At 43.2% G+C, this 27,617-nt stretch overlaps 1 protein-coding gene across 3 annotated transcripts in view; it reads left to right on the top strand.

The window, feature by feature from the left end:
- Nucleotides 1-370: 370 nt before the first annotated feature.
- Nucleotides 371-27,617, top strand: part of UQCC1 (ubiquinol-cytochrome c reductase complex assembly factor 1) — a 96,184-nt gene continuing 68,937 nt past the window's right edge. Inside the window, exons 1-5 of one of the 3 annotated variants that reach the window (XM_073310050.1) lie at nt 371-461; nt 9,089-9,193; nt 13,369-13,473; nt 20,815-20,922; nt 23,610-23,682. In XM_073310050.1, coding sequence (XP_073166151.1) covers nt 9,104-9,193; nt 13,369-13,473; nt 20,815-20,922; nt 23,610-23,682 — 376 coding nt within the window. In that variant the 5' untranslated portion in view covers nt 371-461; nt 9,089-9,103. The other 2 variants (XM_073310048.1, XM_073310051.1) reach the window with 2 other exon arrangements.

The raw sequence follows: 27,617 nt of genomic DNA, 5'->3' as shown, positions 1-27,617 counted from the left end.
AATGGTCTCAAGTTGCAGTGGGGGAGGTTTAGATCGGATATTAGGAAAAACTTTTTCACTAGGAGGGTGGTGAAACACGGGAATGTGTTACCTAGGGAGGTGGTGGAATCTCCTTCCTTAGAGCTTTGACGAAGCCCTGGCTGGGATGGTTTAGTTGGGGTTGGTCCTGCTTTGAGCAGGGGGTCGGACTAGATGACCTCCTGAGGTCCCTTCCGACCCTGATAGTCTATGATTGAGTGTACGCTGCCCCTTACTCCTGGGCTTTCCCAGGGAGCCCCGCCCCCCCCACGCGGCTCAGAGAGCGACTCTGTGGGCCGGGCGCAGGGAGCGGGATAGGCTGTTCCCAGAGCGGCGCCAGCGCCCTCCCCCCGAGGGAGGCGCTAAGACCGGGGCCGGCGCGAGCCGGTGGCGCAGCGCCCTTCGTGCGCAGTAGCAGGCCAGAACGGGGGCCGCTAGGCAGGGTAGGGCACTGATACCCGCTTCCGCCCCGACACGTGACGCATAGTGACCATGCGCGGAACGGTTCTTGCTCTCCAAGCGCGCGCGAAGTAAGGGGACCTAGTAGGGAACTGTCTGCGCACGCGCAGTTGTGATTTCAGCCCCCAGCCCTGTTGTGAGAAGCGGAAGTAGTTACCATGTTCCGGAAGTGCTTCTGCGTGTCATGGCGGCGTTGGTGAGAGCCGTGGTAAGCGAAGGGAGGGGTCAGACCTGGAGCCCGAGCCACGGCGCCGGCGTCTGTGTCCGGCCGGGTTCGGAGCCTCCCTGCAGCGCCGGCGGTCTGGCTCAGGAGCCGCCGACAGATGCACCGGGTGGCTGCGGTCTGCGCGGGGTGACCGGGCCTGGGGGTGGTGGCCCCCGGCTCCGTTTTGCTGGGGGCGGGTTTGGCGGGGCGCGTCTGGCACCTTCCCAGCGGTGTTGTAGCGTCACAGAAGGTGGATCCGGAGCCCTGGCCCCGCGCGGTGTCCCGCTGTGCGCGGCGATGTGCGCGGTGCGTGCGGCTGGGCGGGGAGCCCAGGGTGGCAGCGTCTGGGGTACCCCAGCCCGGCGCTTCCACGCTCTCCAGTAGCGCAGTGATTCGTCTGTCGCAAAGATTCTGAATTAGGAATCTTTACTCTGGATTCCTTCGTCCCATATGGTGGTTTTTCAACAGCCACTCAGACTCCTCTTTTCCCCCACCCCTCCAAAACACCGATCTGCTTGCACTTTACATGTGTTTTGTCCTTGATCTTTATTCAAGAACAGGAGCATCAAACGTGTTCCACATCAGAGGTTTTGAATCCTTCTTTGTAGAAAATTGTAGAAAATTCTGATTTTTATTTCATGAGCTTTTCACTTGGAAGCTGTGTGTCAGGACACTTACTTCAAGAATTACTGTTTGTAGTCCTCTGTGACCTGCTGAGCTAACTTCCTGAAAGTTAAACTTTTATTCATTCAGTATTTTGCCCGTCATTGTTGCAGCTTGTCCAATTAGCATCACACACACAAATTTGTTCTTCTAACACTTTGGTACATAGAGAAGGCACATCTTAACTTGCACATGCTTGTGGTAGCGGTGAAAGTGCATGCCTGAGTCTCTGCTCTTATTTGCAAAAAGAAAAGGAGTACTTGTGGCACCTTAGAGACTAACCAATAATCTGCTCTTATTATTAATCATATTTATTGTGGTAGTGCCTCAGGACCAACTAAGAGTTGTACCATATCTAGCACAATGGTGTACACGCAAAAAGTAGTAGAAGTCAGAAAATACTGGAGGTGAAATGTTGGTTGTATGTCTGGTATGAAGCTTAAGGCTTTGGTTATGTTGGAGCTTTGGGGACATGTTCCAGTGGGAGAGGTAGTTGTATGAGTGGGATAGCCTGCATCTCACTGGGATGGAGGGAGTGCTAATGTTCTCAGTTGGAGAATAGCTGGATCAGCCAGGAGGCTGTTAAACTACCAATGCAAGGGGAAGGTGGTAAGGAGGAAAGTATTGTATAAACTGGAACTTGGAATGTCAGAAACAAATTGGTTCAACATGAAAGAAGAATTTTTTTCAATGGCTTATATACCTTTGCTGGGAGTCTGAGTAACAAACATGGGAAATCGGAAATTTCTCATTGATTAGAAGAAATTTGATAGGCAGTACTGAAATTTGCATGGTTGGAGAGTTAAGTCACTTGTTATAACCTGTCCAGGAAGGTCAGAGCAGGTGAAAGAAATAGCCTTGGCACTCTACATTAGACATCATTATCTGTTCTACAGTTATAGGTAACTCAGAACCACAGGAACTTTGATCCATATGCATTCATGTGCTAACAAAGTGCAGGAAGGAGTGCTGGTGAGGAGTCTGTTACAGACCACCAAATCAAGCAGGGACATGATGGAAAGAAAAATTGTTTTATGAGGGACTTCAGTTTGGGAGACAAATACTGCCGTTCTCCTGCAGCCAGTAGTAAATCATGATTAGGGTTTCTAAAAACGTATAGATGGGAATTTTTTAATGCAAAAGGTATTGCACCCCATCACAAAATAACTATTTTATTCTCATGATAGGCAAAGATGAATATAGATTCCAAGGCTAGAAGGGATCACTGTGGTCATCTAGTCTGACCATCTGTATAACACACAGAACTTCCCTAAAATAATTCTGAGAGCAGATCTTTTAGAAAAAAATCCAAACTCGATTTAAAGATTGTCATTCATGGCGAATCCATCTCAACCCGTGGTAAATTGTTCCAAGGGTTAATTACTGTCCTTGTTAAAAATTTACAGCTTATTTCCTATCTGAATTTGTCTAGCTTAAATTTAGATCCGTTTGATCCTGTCTGACCTTTCTTTGCTAGATTAAAGAGCCCATTATTAAATATTTGTTCCCTAAGTAGATACTTATCGACTATAATCAAGTTATCACTTTACCTTTTAAAATATATTAGGATCAAAAGTTTCAGAGTAGCAGCCGTGTTAGTCTGTCTTTGCAAAAAGAAAAGGAGTACTTGTGGCACCTTAGAGACTAACCAATTTATTTGAGCATGAGCTTTCGTGAGCTACAGCTCACTTCATCGGATGCAACAAAAGAGATGGAAAAGGATCAAAAGAGACTCAAAAGCACTGGTATAGACCCATTACTAGCTGGAGATGGTAAAGTTGATGTTGATGTAGAAAAGGCAAGAGTGACCAACAGATATTTCTGTTCTGTATTTGGTAAGAAGCAGGCTGATGTACTCTGATCACAAGAGGATGATTAACTACTTTCCAGTCCATTAGTAACTAAGGATGACGTTAGACAACATAGAATAATAGGACTGGAAGGGACCTCGAGAGGTCATCTAGTCCAGTCCCCTGCATTCATGGCAGGACTAAGCATTATCTAGACAATCCCTGACAGGTGTTTGTCTAACCTGCTCTTAAAAATCTCCAATGATGGAGATTCCACAACCTCCTTAGGCAATTTATTCCAGTGCTTAACCACCCTGACAGTTAAGAAGTTTTTTTAATGTTCAACCTAAACCTCTCTTGCTGCAACTTAACCCCATTGCTTCTTGTCCTATCCTCGGAGGTTAAGAGCAATTCTTCTCCCTCCTCCTTGTAACAACCTTTTATGTACTTGAAAACTGTTATGATGTCCCCTCTCAGTCCTCTCTTTTCCAGACTAAACAAACCCAATTTTTTCAATCTGCCCTCATAGGTCATGTTTTCGAGACCTTTAATCATTTTTGTTGCTCTTCTCTGGACTTTCTCCAATTTGTCCACATCTTTCCTGAAATGTGGCACCCAGAACTGGACACAATACTCCAGTTGAGTATTTCCAGTTGAGGCCTAATCAGCGCGGAGTAGAGCGGAAGAATTACTTCTCGTGTCTTGCTTACAACACTCCCGCTTATACATCCCAGAATGATGTTCGCTTTTTTTTTTTTTTTTGGAAACAGTGTTACATTGTTGACTCATATTTAACTTGTGGTCCACTATGACCCCCAGATACCTTTTCGCAGTACTCCTTCCCAGGCAGTCATTTCCCATTTTGTATGTGTGCAACTGATTGTTCCTTCCTGAGTGGAGTACTTTGCATCAGTCCTTATCAAATTTTATCCTATTTACTTCAGACCATTTCTCCAGTTTGTCCAGACCATTTTGAATTTTAATCCTATCCTTCAAAGCACTTGCAACCCCTCCCACCTTGGTATTGTGCGCAAACTTTATAAGTGTACTGTCTATGCCATTATCTAAATCATTTATGAAGATATTGAACAGAACCGGACCCAGAACTGATCCCTGCGGGACCCCGCTTCTTATGCCCTTCCAGCATGACTGAACCACTGATGATTGAATGGTTTTCCAACCAGTTTTGCACCCACCTTATAGTAGCTCCATCTAGGTTGCATTTCCCTAGTTTGTTTATGGGAAGGTCATGTGAGACCATTTCAAAAGCTTTACTAAAGTCAAGATACACCACATCTAGTGCTTTCCCCTGCCATCCACAAGGCTTATTACCTTGTCAGAGAAAGCTATCAGGTTGGTTTGACAAGATTTCTTCTTGACCAATCCATGCTGACTGTTCCTTGTACTAGTACTACATGTCCTAATGATAAACATTTAAAAATCAGTAGTCCCAAGAGTCCTAACAGAGTTGGCTGAGGACATCTCTGGCTAAGTGATGTTACTTTTTAAGAAATCTTGGAATGCTTGGGAAATTGAAAACTCATGGCAATCAGGGGAGATCCCAGATGACTGGAAAAAGGGTAATGTAGTACCCATCTTTAAAAAGGGGAAGGAGGAGGCTCCGGAGAATTACAGGCCAGTCAGCCTCACCTCAGTCCCTGGAAAAATCATGGAGCAGGTCTTCAAGGAATCAATTCTGAAGCACTTAGAGAAGAGGAAAGTGATCAGGAATGACTAGCATGGATTCACCAAGGGCAAGTCATGCCTGACTAATCTAATTGGCTTTAATGATGAGCTAACTGGCTCTGTGGATGAGGGGAAAGCAGTGGGCGTGCTATTCCTTGACTTTAGTAAAGCTTTTGATACGGTCTTCCCCCGTATTCTTGCCAGCAAGTTAAAGAGGTATGGGCTGGATGAATGGACTATAAGGTCGTCGGGCTCAACGGGTAGTGGTCAATGACTCCATGTCTAGTTGGCAGCTGGTATCAAGCGGAGTGCCCCAAGGGCTGGTCCTGGGGCCGGTTTTGTTCTATATATTCATTAATGATCTGGAGGATGGCATGGATTGCACCCTCAGCAAGTTTGTAGATGACACTAAACTGAGAGGAGTGGTAAAAAGATACAGAGGGACCTAGACAAATTAGAGGATTGGGCCAAAAGAAATCTGATGAGGTTCAACAAGGACAAGTGCAGAGTCCTGCACTTAGGATGGAAGAATCTCATGCACTGCTACAGACTAGGGACCGAATGGCTAGGCAGCAGCTCTGCAGAAAAGGACCAAGGGGTTACAGTGGACGAGAAGCTGGTATGAGTCAACAGTGTGCCCTTGTTGCCAAGAAGGCTAACGGCATTTTGGGCTGTATAAGTAGGAGCATTGCCAGCAGATCGAGGGACATGATCATTTTCCTCTATTCAACATTGGTGAGGCCTCATCTGGAGTACCGTGTCCAGTTTAGGGCCCCACACTACAAGAAGGATGTGGAAAAATTGGAAGAGTCCAGCGGAGAGCAACAAAAATGATTAGGGGGCAGGAGCACATGGTTGATGAGGAGAGGTGGAGGGAACTGGGATTATTTAGTCTGCAGAAGAGAAGAATGAGAGCTGCTTTCAACTACCTGAAAGGAGACTCCAAAGTGGATGGATCTAGACTGTTGTCGGTGGTAGCAGATGACAGAACAAGGAGTAATGATCTCAAGTTGCTGTGGGGGAGGTTTAGGTTGAATTTTAGGAAAAACTTTTTCACTAGGAGGGTGGTGAAGCACTGGAATGCGTTACCTAGGAAGGTGGTAGAATCTCCTTCCTTAGAAGTTTTAAAGGTCAGGCTTGACAAAGCCCTGGCTGGGATGATTTAGTTGGGGATTGGTCCTGCTTTGAGCAGGGGGTTGGAATAGATCAGTGCTACTCAAAGTGATGGTCCACGGACCAGTGCCGGTCTGCGAGCCATCGGCTGCCGGTCTGCGCGCACATTGGAAAAAAAAAATTGCCGGTCCCCCACATCAGATAGCTTGAGAAGCACTGGACTGGGGTCGCTTGCAACCCTGATATTCTGTGAAATTCTATAAGTCTGTAAAAGTGCTTATTTTATGCCAATATTCAAAAAGGGTGAGTGGGATGATCCAGATAACTATAAGCCAGTTAGCTTGACTTCAGCCCCAGGCAAAATAATGGAAAAGCTCATGCAGAATACAATCAATAAAGAGTAAAGTATGGGAATATAATTAATGCCAGTCAACATGGTTTTGTGGCAAATAAATCTTATTAAACAAACCTGATCTCATTCTTTGAGATTACAAGTTTGATGATACAGGTAACTGGGTAGTTGTAATATACTTATACTTTTGTAAGGTGTTAGACTTATACAGTACAACGTTCTGATTAAAAAAATTAACCTATACAGTATCTTTAAACGGATTAGGAACTGACTGATAGATCTCAAGAAGTAGGTGCTAATGGGAAATCATCATCGAATGGGCATGCTTTTATTGGTTCTGCAGGGATTGATATGAGGTCCAGTACTATTCAGCACTTTCATCAGTGATCTGGAAGTAAATATAAAATGACTTCTGATAGAATTTGTGGATCAGAAAGATTGGTGGAGTGGTAAATAATGATGAGCACATGGAAATGTCACAGACTGGCCTGGGTCTCTTGATAAACTGTGCCTACTCAAACAAAATATTTTAATGCAGCCAAATACAAAGTTATACATCTAGGGAGGAGGATTGTAGGCCATAGGTATAGAATGGGGGACTGTATCAATCTGTTTAGCTTATCAAAAAGAAGTTGAAGAGGTGACCTGATTACTGTATAAGTACCTTCACAGGTTAAAAATATTCTGTTCCAAAGGGCTCTTTAATCTATCAGATAAAAGCATAAGAAAAAACAGTGACTTTGTATCCGATGAGGTGAGCTGTAGCTCCCAAAAGCTTATGCTCAAATAAATTTGTTCGTCTCTAAGGTGCCACAAGTACTCCTTTTCTTTTTGCTTTGCAGGTTAAAAGCAAGTGCACAAAGTCCCTGAGTCCCTTTGAAGCATTCCCGTGTAGTGTCTAGTCCCTTATTCACTGAACACTCACAGAAATACCAGGTCTGCTGTCCCCAAAGGAACAATATACAGACCAACTTGTCAGATGCAGCTTTGCTCTGCAGACCAGAAGATTGCTTAACATCACAGCACCACTGATAAACTTATTGTTTTCACTATAAATGTATATCAGACTAGAGATTCAAAAGATAGTGAGTAAGGATACTGGAAACGTAGTTATGTATAAAACAAAATCATAACATGCTTTATAGCAGTAATTCTCAAACTTTACTAGTGATCCCCTTCACATAGGAAGCCTCTGAGTGTGATTCCCCCCCTTATAAATTAAAAACACTGTTTTCATATAATTAACACCATTATAAATGCTGGAGGCAAAGCGGGGCCTGGGGTGGAGACTGACAGCTCGTGACCCCCCATGTAATACCCTTGCGACCCACTGAGGGGTCCCAATACCCAGTTTGAGAACCCCTGCTTTATAGAGACTAAATTTAATTAACAAGTTAACCTCTTGTGTAAAGAAGTTTCTCACCCAAAATCATCTTTAGAGTTATCAGGCAAGGTTGGCTGACATCCCATTTTCATGAATATGTATCCATTGCCCATTTACTTCCTCAGTGCTTTGCCTCTGATATATACCCCCGAAGTTCATTGTCTGTACTCAGAGACAGGATAACAACCCATGGCTTGTTTTTCCTGTTTGCTGCTTCCCTGTTGACTTCACATTTCTTTGTTAACATTTGACTTTGTGTGTAAATAGGCATCCAGTGTGTTAGTTTACAATGTTTAATTTACATCCTCAGAGAGAGAGGGAGGGACATTTCTTACCTCCTGTCTGGAGAAAAACCTGTTTTTCATCTCTGCTAGTGACCAGCACCTTGATACAGACTTTAAAAACCATTTTAAGTGTATATACAAAACTCCTTCCATAGTATCTGCACATACATTAAACAACGTATAAGTAGGGGCATTGCCAGCAGATCGAGGGATGTGATTGTTCCCCTCTAGTTGACATTGGTGAGGCCTCATCTGGAGTACTGTGTCCAGTTTTGGGCCCTATGCTACAAGAAGGATGTGGAAAAATTGGAAAGTGTCCAGCGGAGGTCAACAAAAATGATTAGGGTACTGGAACACATGACTTATGAAGGGAGGCTGAGGGAACTGGGATTGTTTAGTCTGCAGAAGAGAAGAATGAGGGGGGATTTGATAGCTGCTTTCAACTACCTGAAAGGGGATTCCAAAGAGGATGGATCTAGACTGTTCTCAGTGGTAGAAGAGGACAGGACAAGGAGTAATGGTCTCAAGTTGCAGTGGGGGAGGTTTAGGTTGGATATTAGGAAAAACTTTTTCACTAGGAGGGTTGTGAAACACTGGAATGCGTTACCTAGGGAGGTGGTGAAATCTCCTTCCTTAGAGGTTTTTAAGGTCAGGCTTGACAAAGCCCTGGCTGGGATGATTTAGTTGTGGTTGGTCCTGCTTTGAGCAGGGGGTTGGACTAGATGACCTCCTGAGGTCCCTTCCAACCCTAATATTTTATGAACGATATTAATGACCAGTTTGATACTAGCTTTCATTTGAGATCTCACATGACACTTGTTGGCGAATCAGAATGTACATACCAGAATCAGTATATTTCTGTAACCCTCTTACCAGTTGGCATTACGGGGTTCTTAGGTCAAAGTGTGTGTTAAAAACAGCATAGGGTATTCCTTTGTGAATTTGTTATGGATGACCATCAAGTTGATAGGAATAGCTGCCTTTGCATTGTTTTGATTTTCTTGGATGCCTACAACTAATAGTTATAATGTAGCTGGAAATTCCAGCAGTCTTCTCTTTTTGCTGGTTTCCAGTAGAATATGTGAATCCCCTTCACTGCTGGTTACTGTGTGCATGCTGATCTCTCTGTTCTAGAAGTGCCAGACTGGAATGCCTCAATGGATTACAGTATGCAGTGGATTAATACAGTCAACCTTGCCCCAAGCACAGTGGGATAGAATGCTCTATGGCACTCTTCAGGTAGGATATTTTGTTATCCTAAAGTGTGTAAGAATTGGGGATTTGCGTAGGTCCTCACATATGAAATAAAAGGTCACAGTCTTCTAGCATATGAGGGTGGCGGGAACAATCCTTGCCAGTGCTGCTACCTGGGCATCTAGAAAAAGGGATCTTGTAAAACCGAAACGAAAGCCCTGGCTGGGATGATTTAGGTGGGGTTGGTCCTGCTTTGAGGAGGGGGTTGGACTAGATGATCTCCTGAGGTCTCTTTCAACCATAATCTTCTGTGATTCTATAATTAAGAGAGCTGAAATAATCTCAGACAGTTCTTCTGACTTTCCCCCAACACACAGTCATTACTTCTGTTTAAGCCCATGTCTCTTAGCCCTGGTCTATACTGTGAGTTTATGTCGAATTTAGCAGCGTTAGGTCGATTTAACCCTGCACCCATCCACACGACCAAGCCTGTTTTGTCGGCTTAAAGGGCTCTTAAAATCGATTTCTGTACTCCTCCCCGACGAGGGGATTAGTGCTGAAATCGACATCACCGGGTCGAATTTAGGTTAGTGTGGACGCAATTTGATGGTAGTGGCCTCCGGGAGCTATCCCAGAGTGCTCCATTGTGACTGCTCTGGACAGCACTCTCAACTCAGATGCACTGGCCAGGTAGACAGGAAAAGCCCTGGGAACTTCTGAATTTCATTTCCTGTTTGGCCAGCATGGCGAGCTGATCAGCACAGGTGACTATGCAGAACTCATCAGCACAGGTGACCATGGAGTCCCAGAATTGCAAAAGAGCTCCAGCATGGACCGAAAGGGAGATACTGGATCTGATTGCTGTATGGGGAGAAGAATCTGTGTAGGCAGATCTCCGTTCCAAAAGACGAAATGCCAGTATATTTGGCAAAATCTCCAAGGGCATGATGGATAGAGGCTGCAACAGGGACACACAGCAGTGCCGCGTGAAAGTTAAGGAGCTGAGGCAAGCCTACCAAAAAACAAAGGATGCAAACGGTCGCTCCGGGTCAGAGCCCCATACCTTTGTTCTCTAAAATATATCTTTTTAAATATTACTCTCCCTTTTTTCCTCCCGCAGCTGAAAATGTTTCTACGCTCCCCCTATCATCTCCGTCTCAGAGGCTAGCGCAGATTAGAAGGTGAAAAAAACACACTCGCGATGAAATGTTCTCAGAGCTCATGCAGTCCTCCCGCACTGAAAGAGCTCAGCAGAATGCGTGGAGGCAAACAATGGCAGAGTCCAGGAAGGCGTTAAATGAGCGCAATGAGGGGAGGCAGGAGTGAGATGAAAGGAGGCGGGATGCAATGCTGAGTCTAATGGGGGAGCACACTGACATGCTCAGGCATCTGGTGGAGCTGCAGAAAAGGCAGCAGGAGCACAGACCACCATTGCAGCCCGTGTATAACCGCCTGCCCTCCTCCCCAAGTTCCATATCCTCCTCACCCAGATGCCCAAGAACGTGGGGTGGGAGTCTACGGGCACCCAGCCACTCTACCCCAGAGGTTTGCCCAAGCAACAGAAGACTGGCATTCAATAAGTTTTGAACTGTAGTGTGGACTTGTCCTTCCCGCCTCCCCTCATCCACCACCCCTCCCGGGCTACCTTGCGAGTTTTTCCTCCTATTTGTGTGATGTATTAATAAAGAATGCATGATTCTGAAACAATAACGACTTTATTGCCTCTGAAAGTGGTGATCGAAGGGGGAGGTCGGTTGGCTTACAGGGAAGTAGAGTCAACCAAGGGGGTGGGTTTTCATCAAGGAGAAACAAACAGAACTGTCACACTGTAGCCTGGCCAGTCATGAAACTGGTTTTCAAAGCTTCTCTGATGCGCAGGGCGTCCAGCTGTGCTCTTCTAATCGCCCTGGTGTCTGGCTGTGCGTAATTGGCCGCCAGGCGATTTGCCTCAACCTCCCACCCCGCCATAAGCGTTTCCCCCTTACTCTCACAGATATTATGGAGCAAACAGCAATAACAATGGGAATATTGGTTTCGCGGAGGTCTAGCCTTGTCAGTAAACTGTGCCAGTGAGCTTCTAAATGTCCACATTCTATCACCATTCTGCACTTGCTCAGCCTATAGTTGAACTGCTCCTTACTACTGTCCAGGGTGCCTGTGTACGGCTTCATGAGCCATGGCATTAAGGGGTAGGCTGGGTCCCCAAGGATAACTATAAGCATTTCAACATCCCCAGTGGTAATTTTCTGGTCTGGGAAGTAAGTTCCTTCCTGCAGCTGTGCAAACAGACCAGAGTTCCTGAAGATGCGAGCATCATGCACCTTTCCCAGCCATCCCACGTTGATATTGGTGAAACGTCCCTTGTGATCCACCAGTACTTGCAGCACCATTGAAAAGTACCCCTTGCGGTTTACATACTGGCTGCCAAGGTGGTCCGATCCCAAGATAGGGATATGTGTTCCGTCTATCGCCCCACCACAGTTAGGGAATCCCATTGCAGCAAAGCCATCCACTATGACTCTCACATTTCCCAGAGTCACTACCCTTGATAGCAGCAGCTCAGTGATTGCATTGGCTACTTGGATCACAGCAGCCCCCACTCCAAATTGATTCCCGACTGACCAGTAGCTGTCTGGCGTTGCTACCTTCCAGAGGGCTATCACCACTCACTTCTCAACTATGAGGGCTGCTCTCATCTTGGTATTCTTGCCCTTCAGGTCAGGGGAAAGCAAGTCACAAAGTTCAATGAAAGTGCCCTTACACATGCGAAAGTTTTGCAGCCACTGGGAATCATCCCAGACCCACAACACTATGAGGTCCCACCAGTCTGTGCTTGTTTCCCGGGCCCAGAATCGGCGTTCCAGCGCATGAACCTGCCCCATTACCACCATGATGTCCAAATTGCCAGGGCCCGTGCTTTGAGAGAAGTCTGTCCATGTTCTCATCACTATCGTGATCGCACTGTCGTAAGCTCCTTGCCTGCTTTTGCAGGTTCTGCACGTGCTGCAGGATAATGTGCAAGGTGTTTGCAATGCTCACAACAGCAGTGGTGAGCTGAGCGGGCTCCATGCTTGTCGTGGTATGGCGTCTGCAGGAGAGCAGAGTTGCAGCGGAAGCGGTGGATGACGACGGATGCCACGAGAATAGATATTTATACAGAGCGACGAGAGGACCTGCGAGGTGGATTCATGGCACCAGGAGAGCAGAGCTGCAGCGGAAGCAGTGGATGACTACAACGGTTAACAGTCCTACTGCACTGTCTGCTGACAGCAGTATGGCAGATGCACGGAAAAAAGGCACGAAACGATTGTCTACCGTTGCTTTCGTGGAGGGAGGGGCGACTGAAGACGTACCCAAAACCACCCACGACAATGTTTTTGCCCCATCAGGCATTTGGAGCTCAACTCAGAATTCCAACGGGCAGTGGAGACTGCGGGAACTGTGGGATAGCTACCCACAGTGCAACGCTCCAAAAGTCGACGCTAGCCACAGTAGTGAGGACGCAGTCTGCCGACTTAATGTGCTTAGTGTGGACATATGCAATCGACTGTATAAAATCGATTTCTAAAAATCGACTTCGATAAGATCAACCTAATTTCATAGTGTAGACATACCCTTAGACGCTTGATATCTGGCTGAACCACTTCAGCTAGATAAGATGGTGGAGATATAAATCTGTCATGCAGGCCATGAAGACGCCACAGCCCATATTTGATTACTAATTGTATTAATCATAAGAGCTAAATAGCTTGGCTAAGCAGTAATTGTTCAAGAGTGGGGGTGACCTGATTATCTAACCTGGTGTATCATTTGTATAGGACTCAGATAACTATAGTATCAAATTACCAACCCATATAAAATGTCTTTGAAAGGATGTTAACATCAAGGAGAGAGAGGAATTATTTACTGTTGTACAAGGAGGTATAACTAGGATTAATGGAACAAAAATGTGAGAGAAATCTAGATTAAATTTCAGAACAAATTTTGTGATATTAAGATGCATGAAACTGCCAGCCCATTCCATAGGATATTCAAAATATTAGCAAATGTACAGTAGGGAACAAACCTGTATTGGGCCCAGAGAGATGGGTTTGGTGACCTAATAGGCCTTTTTCATCTGTAACTTCTATGACTGTAAATTAGTGAATGTTTGAATGTAACACAGTTTTAGTGCTTATTCCTCAACACTGTTCTCACTTCTCTTTTGTCACTTTAACCAGAGGCATGAGACTGGCCGACCCCAGTTGAATGAAGTATGTGGTGGATTGATACAAACCAGTGGTGCAATAACACAGCAAAGGAGAATGCTTCACAGCACTGATCAGGTTAGAATAGTTTGATATTTGTTTATTATCAGACGCTTTGTTGTTGCAATCACTGTTCAGACACCTTTAACTTGTGACAGGGTAACTTTGATAGCGTTACTGGCCTAGTGGACAAGGAGAAGCAGTAGATGTGCTACATCTTGATTTTAGTAACGCATTTAACACAGTCCCACATGACATTCTCATAAGCAAACTAGGAAAATGTGCTGGAGATGAAATTACTATAAGGTGGGTGCATAACTGGTTGAAAGACTGATAACTACTCTGAGTACGATGTAAGACGTGGCAGGTAATTGTCCTGCTCTACTCAGCACTGGTGAGGCCTCCGCTGGAGTAGTGTGTCCAGTTTTGGGTGCCACACTTTAGGAAAGATGTAGACAAATTGAAGAGAGTCCAGAGGAGAGCAACAAAAATGATAAAAGGTTTAGAAAACCTGCCCTATGAGGAAAGATTAAAAAAACTGGGCATGTTTAGTCTTGAGAAAAGAAGACTTAGGAGGGACCTGATAAGTCTTCAAATATGTTAAGGGTTGTTATAAAGAGGACAATGATCAATTGTTCTCCATGTCTGCTGAAGGTAGAACAAGAAATAATGGGCTAAATTGGCAGCAAGGTAAATTTAGGTTAGATATTAGGAAAAACTTTCTAACTATAAGGATAGTTAAGATCTAGAATAGGCTTTCAAAGAAGATTGTGGAATCTCCATTTTTGGAGGTTTTGAAGAATAGTTTGGACAAACACCTATCGGGGACAGTCTAGGTTTACTTGGTCCTGCCTCAGAGCAGAGGGCTGGACTTAATGACTTCTTAAGGTCCTTTCTAGCCCTATGTTTATATGTTTCTAAGTGATGATTTTTTTAAACAGTCCAGGAGATGAACTTACTCAATCGGAACATTAAATGTTATAGAGTAGATATTATCATAGACCAAGACCAGTGATTTGAGAGCTGCAAGGTATCCCTTCAGAAGGCAGAGCACTAAAAGTGTCATGTTCCCTTCTCTCTCCCCAACTGGGTGACAGGGAGCTGCTGGGAAAGGTCCAACAAAAGGCCTGTGAGGGTTGGGGCTGAGATGGGAAGAGAAGCAATAATAGGGGGCAGATTTTTCCTTGTCTCCATCTGGAGAAAAGAAACGGAAGTGTTGCCCCCACTTTTAAAGGGGATGAGAATGCTTCCCCTCTCTGGTGTGTGGGGGGGGGAGAGGGAATGATGGGAGGTATAGCAAATTTTGCTATTCACCAAATGCTTAATACTGTCAGACTAAATATTAATAGTGGTAACTAATGATGGTGTGCTGTGAACACAGTGTATCCTGCTGACCAGTATTGTTTTGTTTTCTTTTCTCCCCGCGTCTATTGTGGCCTCTTGTCTTATACTTGGACTGTAATCTCATTGGGGCAGAATCCATCTCTGTTATGTTTTTGTTCAGTGCCTAGCACAATGGGTCCTTGTCTTTGGTGATAGCCTCTAGGCATTACCATAATACAAATAATAACTGTGGTGGTCCTTGTTCCACAGAGCTTGCGAGCTAAGAAAATGACAAAATACAACAGGTGCACAAGATATAAGAAGGGGAGTGGGTTGGAGAATGAAGGAACAATAACATTCATATACAAAGCCTGACAACAATCCCAGCTTGCTACTGGCCTAGGCTAGATCAGATGGCAATGGTTTGTAGGCATTATGACAGAGCTAAATTCTAGAGAGGGATTTGAAAGAGAACAAGGTAGTGGCTTTACAGATTTTTACAGTGTCTTTCCCCGGTATAAGGGAAAGGCAGTATGAAAGAAAACATGGAGGTATATGTGGGAGAAATGGAGTAGCCATCAAGACAGGCATCGCGTCCCAAACAAATCTGGGGCACAACAGTATAAGATAATAGATCTTACAGGTAGGTGACTAATCATGAAAAGGTAAGGACAAGAAGCTTTGGTAGCAATTGAGGAATATGAAGAGGCAGGTGACATGGACAGAGCAATGAGTCACTTCTCCCCAGCACTGCACACAGGCCTGTCTAGATGGCTCGAGAGGTCCGCAACCTTTGCACCTGGCAGGCAATTCACAATGAGGTTTTCCCAGTCATCATAAAGCCCATTATCTATATTTCTAATGAATGAATCCCCCATTATTATCTGTTTCTTTCTAATAACTGGAATTCCCTTCCCCGGAGAGAGATTCTCAGGGCGAGAGCACACCATGACATAATCTCGAAGGAGGGTTCCAATTGTGAGATTGCTTCTCTTTGATGCTCTCCTTCCCTGAGACACACATCTTTCTCAACAGCACGTAGGCTGCAGACTGGGGGTGGGACCACTCTACTGTGTCCCGGAAATTCTCATCTGTGTACCTCTTTGTCTCAGCTCCTCCAGTTCAGCCGCTCTGGTCTCCAGAGCCCATACTTGGTCTCTGAGGGTCATGAGCTGCTTGCAACAAATGCACGTGTATGCCACCCACGCACAAGGCATGCGTTATACATACTGCATTCAGTGCAATAAACTGGAAAGCCCCCACCCTGCTGCAGGACTTCTGCCTGCATTCTTTTTACTCCTGCAGCTTTTCATGGTTTTGGGAGAGAGGGGTATTTACTGGCCTAAGTGTAGAGAATGTTAATCAGGTGTATTTGGCTCTCATGTTCCTTCTCTAAACTCCCTCACAAAACTCCCGTTCGCTGTTCCTGGTTGCTTGCTCCTCTGGCTGCTTTGGAGCTGGTTTTTAAAGGCCTGTTCTCCTTGAGTGTCTCCTGGGTAGCTGTGCCTCCTGGTTTACGTTGAGTGGGTGCTAAAGGGATTAGGGATGAAAGCTTTGTTAAGAAGCTCTCAGCTTTGCCTGGCAGGCTGCTAGGCTCAGCGCACAGCCCCCCAAACAGACCACAATGTATAGGTCAGTCAAGCAGCAAACAGACAGACAACAGCAAGGGCCACATAGTCACTTCTCCTTCACCTGGAGAACTCCCTCGCAAAATTCTCCTGTTAGCTGTTTCTGTTCTCTAGCAACTCTTGAAGCCAATGTCCTGTTGTTGTTATTAGGGAAGCAGGCAATGTGGTACTGCAAACCAACACCAGTTACGCAGCCCATGGACAACACAGGCTACTAGGAACAAACACAGCTCCTCCCTGCTATACCCTTGCAGCACTGCTCCCAGAGTCTATTCCCCTCCCAGGGCCCAGCTCAGTGAACCAAGAACAGTGGCATCTAGGACCCCAGCTCTTTTGAGCCCCTACTGTCCCTAGTAACTACGAGCCTCAGGGCTCTATGCCAGAAGGCCCACGAACCAGAAGAGGCAGGGCCAAAATGTATGCTTGCTTTTGACTTTAAGCTCACTCCATGCATTGTGCATTGCACTGCGCTGTTTAGTTTCATTGCTGGTTTAATGTAGTTCCTAGTAGTTAGACAATGGATTGTTTGATTTTTATAATTAATAGTCATTTTTTCATTTCAGTGGAAGGTTTCTGTTTGTGACATAATAGGTTGTTTAATCATAAAAGCCTTTAACATTACATTCATAAGGAGTCAACAGTTCATTTTACACAGAAAATAATTACATTTGCACTAATTCATAAGGTTTCACAAACACATACAGGCAAAGACACACAGTGCAATAGGGATTGCCACAACGTTGGATGTCCGCCACCCGTAAACAACACTGAGCTGCACAAAAAACTCACCTGCACTATTTCAGGCCTGAGAATCAAAATGAGAGCAATGGGTATCCCTGACAACATTGCCCTTGCTGTTTGCACTTCGTATTGGATGCTTTGCTGGCTGCTCAAACTGTTGAGCAAGTGTTTACGCCTCAGCCTCCCACCCATTGCCATTGATTTTTCCTCTCTTACTCTCACAAATATTGTGCAAAATATAACATGCCGCTATAATCTTTGGGATATTTTTTTGACTGCTTCCAACCTGTTCCCAGGCAGTGCCATCTCCCTTTTAGACGGCCCAGTGCACGTTCCACTGTCACTCTGCTGCTACTGAGGCGGTAGTCGAACAGTCCTGTCTGTCCAAGCAGCCTATGAATGGCTTCATGAACCAGGGAAGCAGAGCGTAAGCCCAGGCTCCCAAAATAAATGGAGCAATGTCCACACCATTCACTGTCCTTTCCCCATTATGGTAAATAGAGTTGAGTTCTGAAAGAGCCTAATATGTTGGAGCCTTCCAGACCACCCTGCATTTATGTCTGTAAGCCTGCCACAGTGGTTGTAAACCCACAAGCCTTTGGAGCACAGTGGAGAAATACCCTTTTCTGTATAAGAATTCTGAGCCCTGATGGAGTGGGCAAATAATAGGCACACGGTCCCATCAGTTGCCCCAATACAGTTAGGGAATCCCATGCATACAAAACCATCAGTAACTTTGTGAGCATCACCAAACTTTATAACTTGTTGCAACAGTACTTTTTCTTTGGCATTGCGTTTCATACCTGCATGACAGTGGCCCCAGTGATTGATCTCCCCACAGAGAGTTGTTTCGCTATGGACCAATAGCATTCTGGGGTGGCCAGCTTCTAGATGACAGTTGTGACTCGCTTGTCCATGGTTATGGGGCACCGCATGTTTGTATGCTGCTGCTGTAGAGCTGAGGTCAACACAGATCTCTAGAAAGGTTGCCTTTCCCATGAAAGTCTCTCATAAGAACAGCCAAACTGGGTCAGACCAATGGTCCATCTATCCCAGTATCCTCTCTTCTGACAGTGGTTACGGCCAGGTGCTTCAGGGGGAATGAACAGAACAGGCAAACATCAAGTGATCCATCCCCTTTTGTCCACTCCCAGCTTCTAGCAAACAGCTGCTAGGAACACTCAGAGCATGGGGTTGCAGCCCTGCATACGTTGGCTAAAAGCCATTGATGGACATATCCTCTGTGAAAGTATCTAATTCTTTGTTGAACGCTGTTATAGTTTTGGCCTTCACAACATCCCCTGGCAATGAGTTCCAGAGGTTCACTGTGTGTTGAATAAAGAAATACTTCCTTTTGCTGCCTATTAATTTCATTGGGTAACCCCTAGTTCGTATGTTATGTGAAAGAATAAATAACATTTCCTTATTCACTTTCTCCACACCTGTCAAAATTTTATAGCCCTCTATCATATCCTCCCATTAATCATCTCTTTTCCAAGCTGAAAAATCCCAGTTTTTTAATCCCTTGTATGGAAGCTATACCATACCCATATTAATTTTGGTTCCTTTTCCAATTCCAATAGATCTTTTTTTGAGATGGGGTGACCACTTCTGCACACAGTATTCAAGATGTGGGTGTACCATGGATTTATATAGCAGCATAATATTATTTTCGGTCTTATCTATCCCTGTCCTAGTGATTCCCAACATTGTTAGCTTTTTAGACTGCCACTGCACATTCAAGTGGATGTTTTCAGAGAACTATCCACTATGACTCCAAGATCTCTTTCTTGCATGGTAACAGCTAATTTAGACCCCATCATTTTGTATATATAGTTGGGATTATATTTTCCATTGTGCATTACTTTGTTTATCATTTATCAACATTGAATTTAATCTGTGAATTTGTTGCCCATACACCCAGATTTGTGAGAGCCCTTTGTAACGCTTTGCAGTCTGCTTTGGACTTAGCCATCTTGAGTAATTTTGTATAATCTGCAAATGTTGGCACCTTACTGTTTACCCCTCCCTCCAGATCATTTGTGAATATGTTGAACAGTACTGGTCCCCGTACAGACCCCTTGGGGACACCACTATTTACCTCTCTCCATTCTGAAATGGACCATTTATTCCTACTCTTTTCTTCCTGTCTTTTAACCAGTTACTGATCCATGAGAGGACCTTCCCTATTGTTCCATGAATGCTTACTTTGCTTTAGAGCCTTTGGTAAGGGACCTTGTCAAAGGCTTTCTGAAAGTCTAAGTACACTATATCCACTGGATCACCATTGTGCTCATGTTTATTGGCCCCCATCAAAGAGTTCTAATAGATTGGTGAGGCATGATTTCCCTTTACAAAAGCCTTGTTGACTCGTCCCCAGCAAATTGTGTTCATCTATGTGTCTGATAATTACGTTCTTTTGTATAGTTTCAACCAATTTTCCTGATATTGAAGTTAGGCTTACTGGCCTGTAATTGCTGGGATTGCCTTTGGAGCCTTTTTTAAATATTGGCATCCCCTTAACTACCCTCCAGTCATCTGGTACAGAAGCTGATTTAAATGATAGGTTCCATACCACAGTTAGTAGTTCTCGCCACTGCTGGTCATCCCAGGTCTTTCCCACCAATCCATGCTGGTTTCCTGAACCCAGAGATAGCGCTGCATGTTGTAAACCTGCCCCAGGAACTGGCCTTTTCCTGTCGGTTGCTCTTTTTCTTTGTCTGCTTCCTGGTTCCACTGCTGTAGAAGACCTGCTGCTCCTGGAGGAGCTGCTGTTGCTGCCACATCATCTGACTTTGAGTGCTGACGTATAGCTGAGCCCAGGCAGCCTCTGCATAGTCAAGGTTGTCAGCATAGCAGCCCAGAGCATTAAGGAGTATAGGAATAAACAGGAAGAACTATAAGTACTAGTGAATAATCACAGCTGTGACATAGTTGGCATCATAGAGACTTGGTAGGATAATACACATGACTGGAATACTGGTATAGAAGGGTACAGAATATGTAGGCAGATTTCTGCACTATACCTGTTAGAAATGGTGACCTAAAACAAACATTAAAAAGGTACACATTTTTATCAGATAAATTAATCACTGGAACATCTTACCAAGTTATATGATGGATTCTCCATCAGTTGATGTATTTAAATGAAGATTGGGTGTCCTCCTAAAAATACACTGGAGCTCAATCACAATTTATAAGCTTGATGCAGGAATTATTAGGTAAAATTCTATTATCTGTGCAATAGAGGAGGTCAGACTAGAAGACCATTAAAGGTCTTTTCTGCCTTAAAATATATAAATATGTATACATAAGGCAACGAAATTCACATTGCAAGAATATTCTGTCATTTTCTAACTTTTGAGTAATTGTCTTTCAGTTGTTCTAATGTGATTTAGCATGTCTATATCTGGGCAATCTTTAATGTTGGTACAGTTCTACTTTAATTTATTGGTTAGGCCCCCATAAACTAGGCTGGAGGTGTGTATACAGATTCTTATCACTCGAAATAAAATGAATCAGTGAGTAATCTGTGTATACGTGTAGTGTGTTCTCAGGAGTGCTGGTATGTCAGTTTTGTGCAATGCATTAGTTATAAAGATAACTTACAATGGAAGTTAAAATTTCAGATTTATTTTTTATTTGTCGAAAATGATCAGATTGAATTGCTGGGATAAGGACATGTGGTTCTGTGTTTTATTAGATTTTATCTTGTTTTACCTTACAGTTTCTTGCTGCAAAAGATTCCCTGCAGCCATCTGAAGAGAAAGTGAGTGCCTTCACAAAGATAATAGAAGCAATGGGATTCACAGGACCACTGAAATATAACAAATGGGTAAAGCAATTATTTTGGTAGTCTTAATATTTTCCTGTAGTTGGTTACTTTACATCTGTTTTGAAAACTAGGTTCTTTGTGACATGGGAGGGATATTTATGTGCACAGTCCCATTCATATTACCCATATAAAGTCCTCTCACACAACATGGAGAATAATAACCCAAGGCTTTAACCTGCCTTGATATATGCACAGGGCCTCCATTGACACAAGTAGGAGTTTTATTATTTTGGTGTGTAAATGAGTGTGAAGGCCATTTGGATTCCCAAAAATTATTTCCTCACTTTATTCATCCATCAAAGTTCCCACACCACAGTTACCCTCCAGCAATGGAAGCTGGCAGCAGTTCCCTTTGGGTGCTTGTGAACACCACTCCAAGTTGTCCAGAGGGTTTTGTTGAAGAGCATTGCATGTTGCTTTCTCTCTTGGTCCCAACAAAGGCTGACCACACTGCCTCTGCTTTGTTATCACTTGCTTTTGGTCCAGGGACTTGGGCTTACAGGGATGATGGATTTTGTGGTTATGAGTCTAGATTGGGACTCTAGAGACCTGGGTTCATTTTGTGGGTTTGCCACAGGCTCCTTGTATGACCTTGGGTAAGTCACTTAATCTTTCTGTTCCTCACCTGTAAAATTTCATCCACCCTTTGCCTTCCTTATTTAGACCGTACACTCTCCAGGGCAGGGACTGTCTTTCACTGTGTGTTTGTACAGTGCCTAGCACTAAGGGCCCTGATCTTGTTGGGGTCTCTAGGTGCTATAATGATAGCAATAAAAATGAAAATAAGAATTTGAGTGCTGAGCATCTCGTGACAGTTCTTGTGCTAATCTTACATTGATTTGAAATCTGAGTTAAGTTTGTGTGTAACTCAACTTCCCTTATATATAGTAACTGAGTTGTGTCCTCCTTTAAAGATCTAAATGTGTGTATCTGACCTTCTTGAGTGGTTATTGGTGTCTGTGCATGTGTTTGGGATGATGCATGTTATTTAGAGAGAGGCTTGTTTCTTTTCAGTTTTTCTTCAAGAGAATATATGTTCTGCTCAGTTCTCTCCGGATAACACACTGAATTAATAAAAAATGAGGATGTTCCAATAACGGGCAGTTAACATTGCGTATGGTAAATGCTGGAGATCTCTGCTATAGATTTCCTGTGTCATCCTGGATCAAATCACTTAATCTTTGTGCCTCAGTTTCTCCCATCCCTAAAATAGTGATTATGCTACTCTGTCTCACAGGGATGTTGGGAGGATAATTTCATGTAATATGTTCAGGTACTATGGTGAAAAGGGTCATTAAAAAGACTATAAATAAAACAAAGGAAAATGGATTATATATTTTATGGAGGATTATAAAGTCAGGATGAAAATTAATTGAGACTGAGCCCATACTAACAATATTGGTTTCAGTCATTGTGCAGAGGTAACAATACACCAGGACAAAATTTCCATAAAATTTAACTGAAATAATTTTGCATTGACAATCTCTCATTGTATCGGTGTTGTCACAAAGTCTGAACTCAAGTGGTGCATTTTCAATTGTAATTGTAATGGCGCTTAAGAGTTTAGGCATAATTCTGATTAAGAGAGCTTTGGATGTCAAAATCTTCCATTTTTCTGGCAGAACTTCAAGACTACTGAATGAGGAGAACAATTGTGCCTTAAAGCTGTTCTCCTCCTTTGGAAATTATTTCCCTAGTTTCCTTGTAGTCAGATCAGACTTAAATTCACCTTTTGGTATTTTGATGTGCTGTCTTAAAATGCAGAGGGCACACGTTCTGATTAGGTGGTCTACCAGTGCAGTGGGTTTATGGTTCACTTTGAGGTGGGTTCACCTAAAATGGTGGGCTCATTGTTCCCTAGCAGTCCCAAAGACAGGTGGAGGGAGAGTGCTGTGAATTCCCTACTTCTCTCAGTCCCTTCCCAAAGGTGAATGGAGGGGAGCAGTTAAGAGTTTTCCTCTTCTGTCTCTGATTTGTATACAGGCAGTCCTCAGATTTACAACACAATTGGTTGCTTACAATTGCGTCGGAATGTCGGAACTCGGAACTGCAGTCTATTCCATTCTGGGATCGAGCGTCGTAAACTCGAAACCTATAGTCATAAGTCAAATCAGAGTGTCAATGTAGAAGCGTCGTAAGTGCCGTTCCTTGTAACTTGAACATCGTAAAGTCGAGGACTGCCTGTATCCTATTTTTAAAAAATGTAATGAACAGGCTAGTGTTGCACTGGAAGGCAGTAAACAAGACTACCAAGTCTTGGGGCACGTTAAACCTATATCACCAAGGTCTTTGTCTGAGATTTTCTTTTAGCACCTTAAACTTGCTTGTTCTATTAGTGTATTTGAAGCTAAAAAGACAAATTTTGATGAGTCTTTGGCACATCAATGGTTTATTTTTAAAAATATTTAAAAATTGACTTGTGCAAAATTCATCTCAGAATAGTATAAATCAACACTGAGAGATATTGGAGGAAATCATAAAAGACAAAACAGGCCCATCTACACATGTTTCTTTTTGAAATGCTTTGGGATGGCTTTAAGGAAGGGCATTAAAATGAGTGTCTAATCCAACACATGGATACACGTATCTGATCATAGAAGAGCACTGAGTATGCTTGTGTAACTTATCCAGACTTGTTGGCGACCTTTTGGTGAGTACTACATGTGTTGTGTTTTCTCTCTCTCTAGAAGATTAAGATAGCGGCTCTGCGCATGTACACTTGCTGTGTGGAGAGAACTGACTACGAGGAATTCTTTCACAGTAAGTTATTGTTCTCTAGGATACTAGAACCTGGAGTGTGCCCCAGATGAGGTTGGGGCTGGCTAGAACCTGGACTACCCAGTGCCTGTGACAGGTTGGTCTGGCTGGAAACCAAACGCGTTCCCCTGTGTAGTGGGGGTAGGGCTGTATAGAACTGTCCTGCCCTAAGAGCAGTGCCCCATGCCCCCCTTATGAAGCTGGGTCAGACTACGGAAAATGAATTTGCTGCTGCTGTCTCATTCTCCTACACCTTCTGCACTGGGGGGAGGGAGGGTGAGAATTCCAAGACGTGGCCAGACAGAACCCAGCGTGATCCACCCATGAGGGCTGTCTACAACCTGAAGATGCCCCTCCCCTGTGGCCAAGGTAGGGCAGGCTGAAATCTGTATTCTCAGCCTTTCCGTATTTGTGGTATAGCTGGCTGGCTACAGCATGCCCCTGGCATTCTACCCAGCACTGTGATGGGGCCATCTGGAGTGTGCATGCATGCACACAGACACACACACACACACAACCCCACCCCCTGAGCTCTTGTCAAGGGCAGGGCCACCTAGAACCCAGAGGCACACTCCTCTCCTTTCCACGTTTCAGGAGTACGGCTGGCTAGAACATAAACAGGCTCTGCATCCTACTCACCCATACCCTGTCTTGGCACATGGGTCTAGAACTGGGACAAGCCCCTGGATAGAGGGGAGGGTCTTACTACAACCAGAACACCCTTTCCCCTTGATGTATGGGAGTGTCTTAGACTGGGAAGACCCTTCTCCACTGTTGTGGGGGTGGGACAGCTAGCTCCTGGAGACACAACTCCCTTTCTCCAGCCACACAACAGGGCTGGCTGTTTGTCAGTGTGGGAAGCGTGGCATTTTTTTCATGCTTATTTGAATTGTCAAAAAACCTGATGGAAATTACATATGAATTTCCTAAGAACTAAGAATCACCATTAGCTCTGAAAATCTGGGACCTTTTCCTTCATGCACAAACATTCTCTTGGCTAATTTCTCTTTAGTTTTGGTATTTTATATGTGCTCATGACCAGGGTTTTCCGTTTCATTTTTAATTGGGTCTCTGACTCTATTTAGCAGAACATTTACAGTGATGATAGTGGTAAAAATTTAGAAAAAAAAATCAGAACACAACTAATATTAATATTAGTAAGTGAAGACCTTGGTACCTTTCATCACAACGTAATTTTGACAGGTTTCCATGCCCTCTTCTATGTCCTGCCCCAGTCTTATTTTTGGACAGTTACACTTTTGGCATAGCAGCCATTTTGAATTTAGTTTTAACTGGGGAGCATTAGGATTAAATGTATAAATAGTGTTTGTGCTGGTTTTTTTTATATATTTAGTGTCATTTTAAGGTATTTTTAAATAGGCTACTAGCATTAAGAAGCATTAAGCACTTTTTAAATAATTTACAAAACAGAGGATTATCAGAAAATAAGAGTTAGTTACATGGACAGGAAAAAAGACAGAAAAAATATCGGGGATTAAACAAGACAAAATGAAAGAGAAATTTAAAACAGCAAGACAAGGAAAAAAGGCAAAAAAAAAGAGAGAATTAAGTGGAATATTACAAGTGAGAAAGTTTTAAAACTGCAAGAAAGGAAAAAAGCCCCATAGCCTGTTACAGGTCAAATGGCAGAAAGAGGGAAAATAGAGCAGAGTAAACAAAGTGATAGAGAGTTTTAAAATAACAAAAAAGGAAAAAAGCCTCTCACTGGTCGAATAGCAGAGAGAGAAATTAAAGTGGATTATCACAGGGAGAGCGAGCTTTAAAATAGAAATTAAAAAGCATCTGACCCCAATGGCTGTCACTAGTTAAATACCAGCAATTCTGGGACAATCAGCCGTGAACAAGCCACACCTTTTGACTGAGCCAATCAGAAGATATTCTTCAGACACGTCATAGAATATTAAAATGAATGCATTTTCCTGAACCAGTGAAAAGTTTCTCTAAAGCCATTGCCTTTTAGGGACTTGTGCCAGGAGTCTTGATTTTCCTGACTCACTATGAACACAGCAGGTTTTTGCATAAGGATGTATCAGAGCTGAAGCAGTATGCCCCTTCCCGCAATAAACGAACTGTTTAAATTCTAGAATTAGAACTGAAATGTCATACCCCAGATAGAGAGATTTCAGTAATATTTTCTTTAAACAGATGAATGAGATTAAAAAATGCAAGTTTTTGAGATAGCGATATTGTGTAGAAAGACCCCAAACTTTTTTTTTTAAATAGTGCTTTTAAAAATTTGCCTAAATGAATTGCCCACTGTGCAAAAGCATCCCCAACCAAAAACTGCTCCAAAGACTTATTACTGTATGTAAAACACAGTCGAATTTGAAGTTTTAGAGTAGCAGCCGTGTTAGTCTGTATCCGCAAAAAGAAAAGGAGGACTTGTGGCACCTTAGAGACTAACAAATTTATTTGAGCATAAGCTTTCCTGGGCTACAGCTCACTTCATTGGATGTATCTCATTTGGATTAGTCTAATTTGAGAGGCTAGTTGAAATGAATTTGTGAGAGTTGCTAACACTTTACCAGAGATAAGAGTGCTATTTCTTCCTGACTTTAAAAGAATTTAGATTTTTTTTTTAACATAGTCACGCCAAGTACAGTTTTACAAATAAACTTAAAAGATTAGCATAAAAAGCAGGGCATTAATAAGTGCTTTGTAGCACACACTTCTAAAGGTAATGGGGGAAAACGGCATTGTTAAATGTAAGTGAAGCAGCTTTGTAGATGTGTCACACAAATTTTTAAAGGTAAAATAACCAAAATCCATGTCTTAAGGATATTTTTGTAGAGGGCTAAGTGAAATAAAAATGACATTTTACAGAGGCTTATCATTTGTATATTGTGGAGAAACCCTTTGTGAGAGATACTTTTTCCTTTTGCTAAAGAATTGTGTAACTTCAATAAGGGGGTGTTGTGGCATAGCTGAAGAAATGAGCCCCTCCTTTCTTCTAAAAAAAATAACAGTTGCAACAAGAGTATTTTTAATCATAGGATTAAAATTTCTGTAACATCAGTTTACAGGGTATTTGTAAAATGAAGATTTTGGGGGGTAGTATAATATCACTTATGTTTACAGATGAAATATAAACGTTTTTTAAAAAGACAAGCTATAGCTTTATAACTGCATAAAGGAAGGAGATAAGGACTATTCCTATCTTAAGAAACATATCCCCTCCTCCTTTTGTCTAAAACAACTGTCTTTTGCAGCGAAATTTTTTTAATCACAAGATTAAAATTAAATAAAATGAGAATTGAAATAAAGTGTTAGTATGAATTTTAATGACAAATTTTAAAAAGGCTCGACTGGTTCATTGCATTTGTGGTAATTAAATCTGCACTGGATCCCAGCATTACACAATGTCCAGCAAGAACATTCATTGAGTTTTCCACCTTGTTTGTGGCTTTCTAGTGAAAACCAGTGTGGCCAGATAGTTGCCTTTTCAGGGCAATGCAGATCACAGTCGAAGTAAATCTACAACTTCTTAGGATCCAGTTACAAATTCTGTCAGTTTTCACATGCTTAAATCATTAACTACTTCTTTAACTTTGAGTACCTATTTATCACATAATTCGTTTTGGTTTGGGTTTTAATTCTGTAAGAGAACTGACTCAGGAAAGTTTGAGATATAAAAATAATACAAAACTAAGTGTGCAACAGCCCCTGTTCTCCTATTCCCTTAAACAGAAGTTCCTCCTTATTTAGGGAGGAAGACCAACGGACTTTTGAAGTGCTAGCCCTAAACTATTGGCTAAGAAAGTATTGTGTAAAAAAGGATAAGAACAGACCTGTTGATTAAAGATGGAAGCACCTTGAAGCATGCCTCACCAACACCATCAGTCAAGCAGCTCATGAAGAGATGTTATACGAGCAAAGCTGAAGGACTTGAACACACATCCCAGTGACACAAATGATGT

Source organism: Lepidochelys kempii, chromosome 13, assembly GCF_965140265.1.
Source record: "Lepidochelys kempii isolate rLepKem1 chromosome 13, rLepKem1.hap2, whole genome shotgun sequence".
Lineage (NCBI taxonomy): Eukaryota > Metazoa > Chordata > Testudines > Cheloniidae > Lepidochelys > Lepidochelys kempii.
Note: the sequence above shows the minus strand (reverse complement) of the source record. Positions and strands in the feature narration are given on the sequence as shown.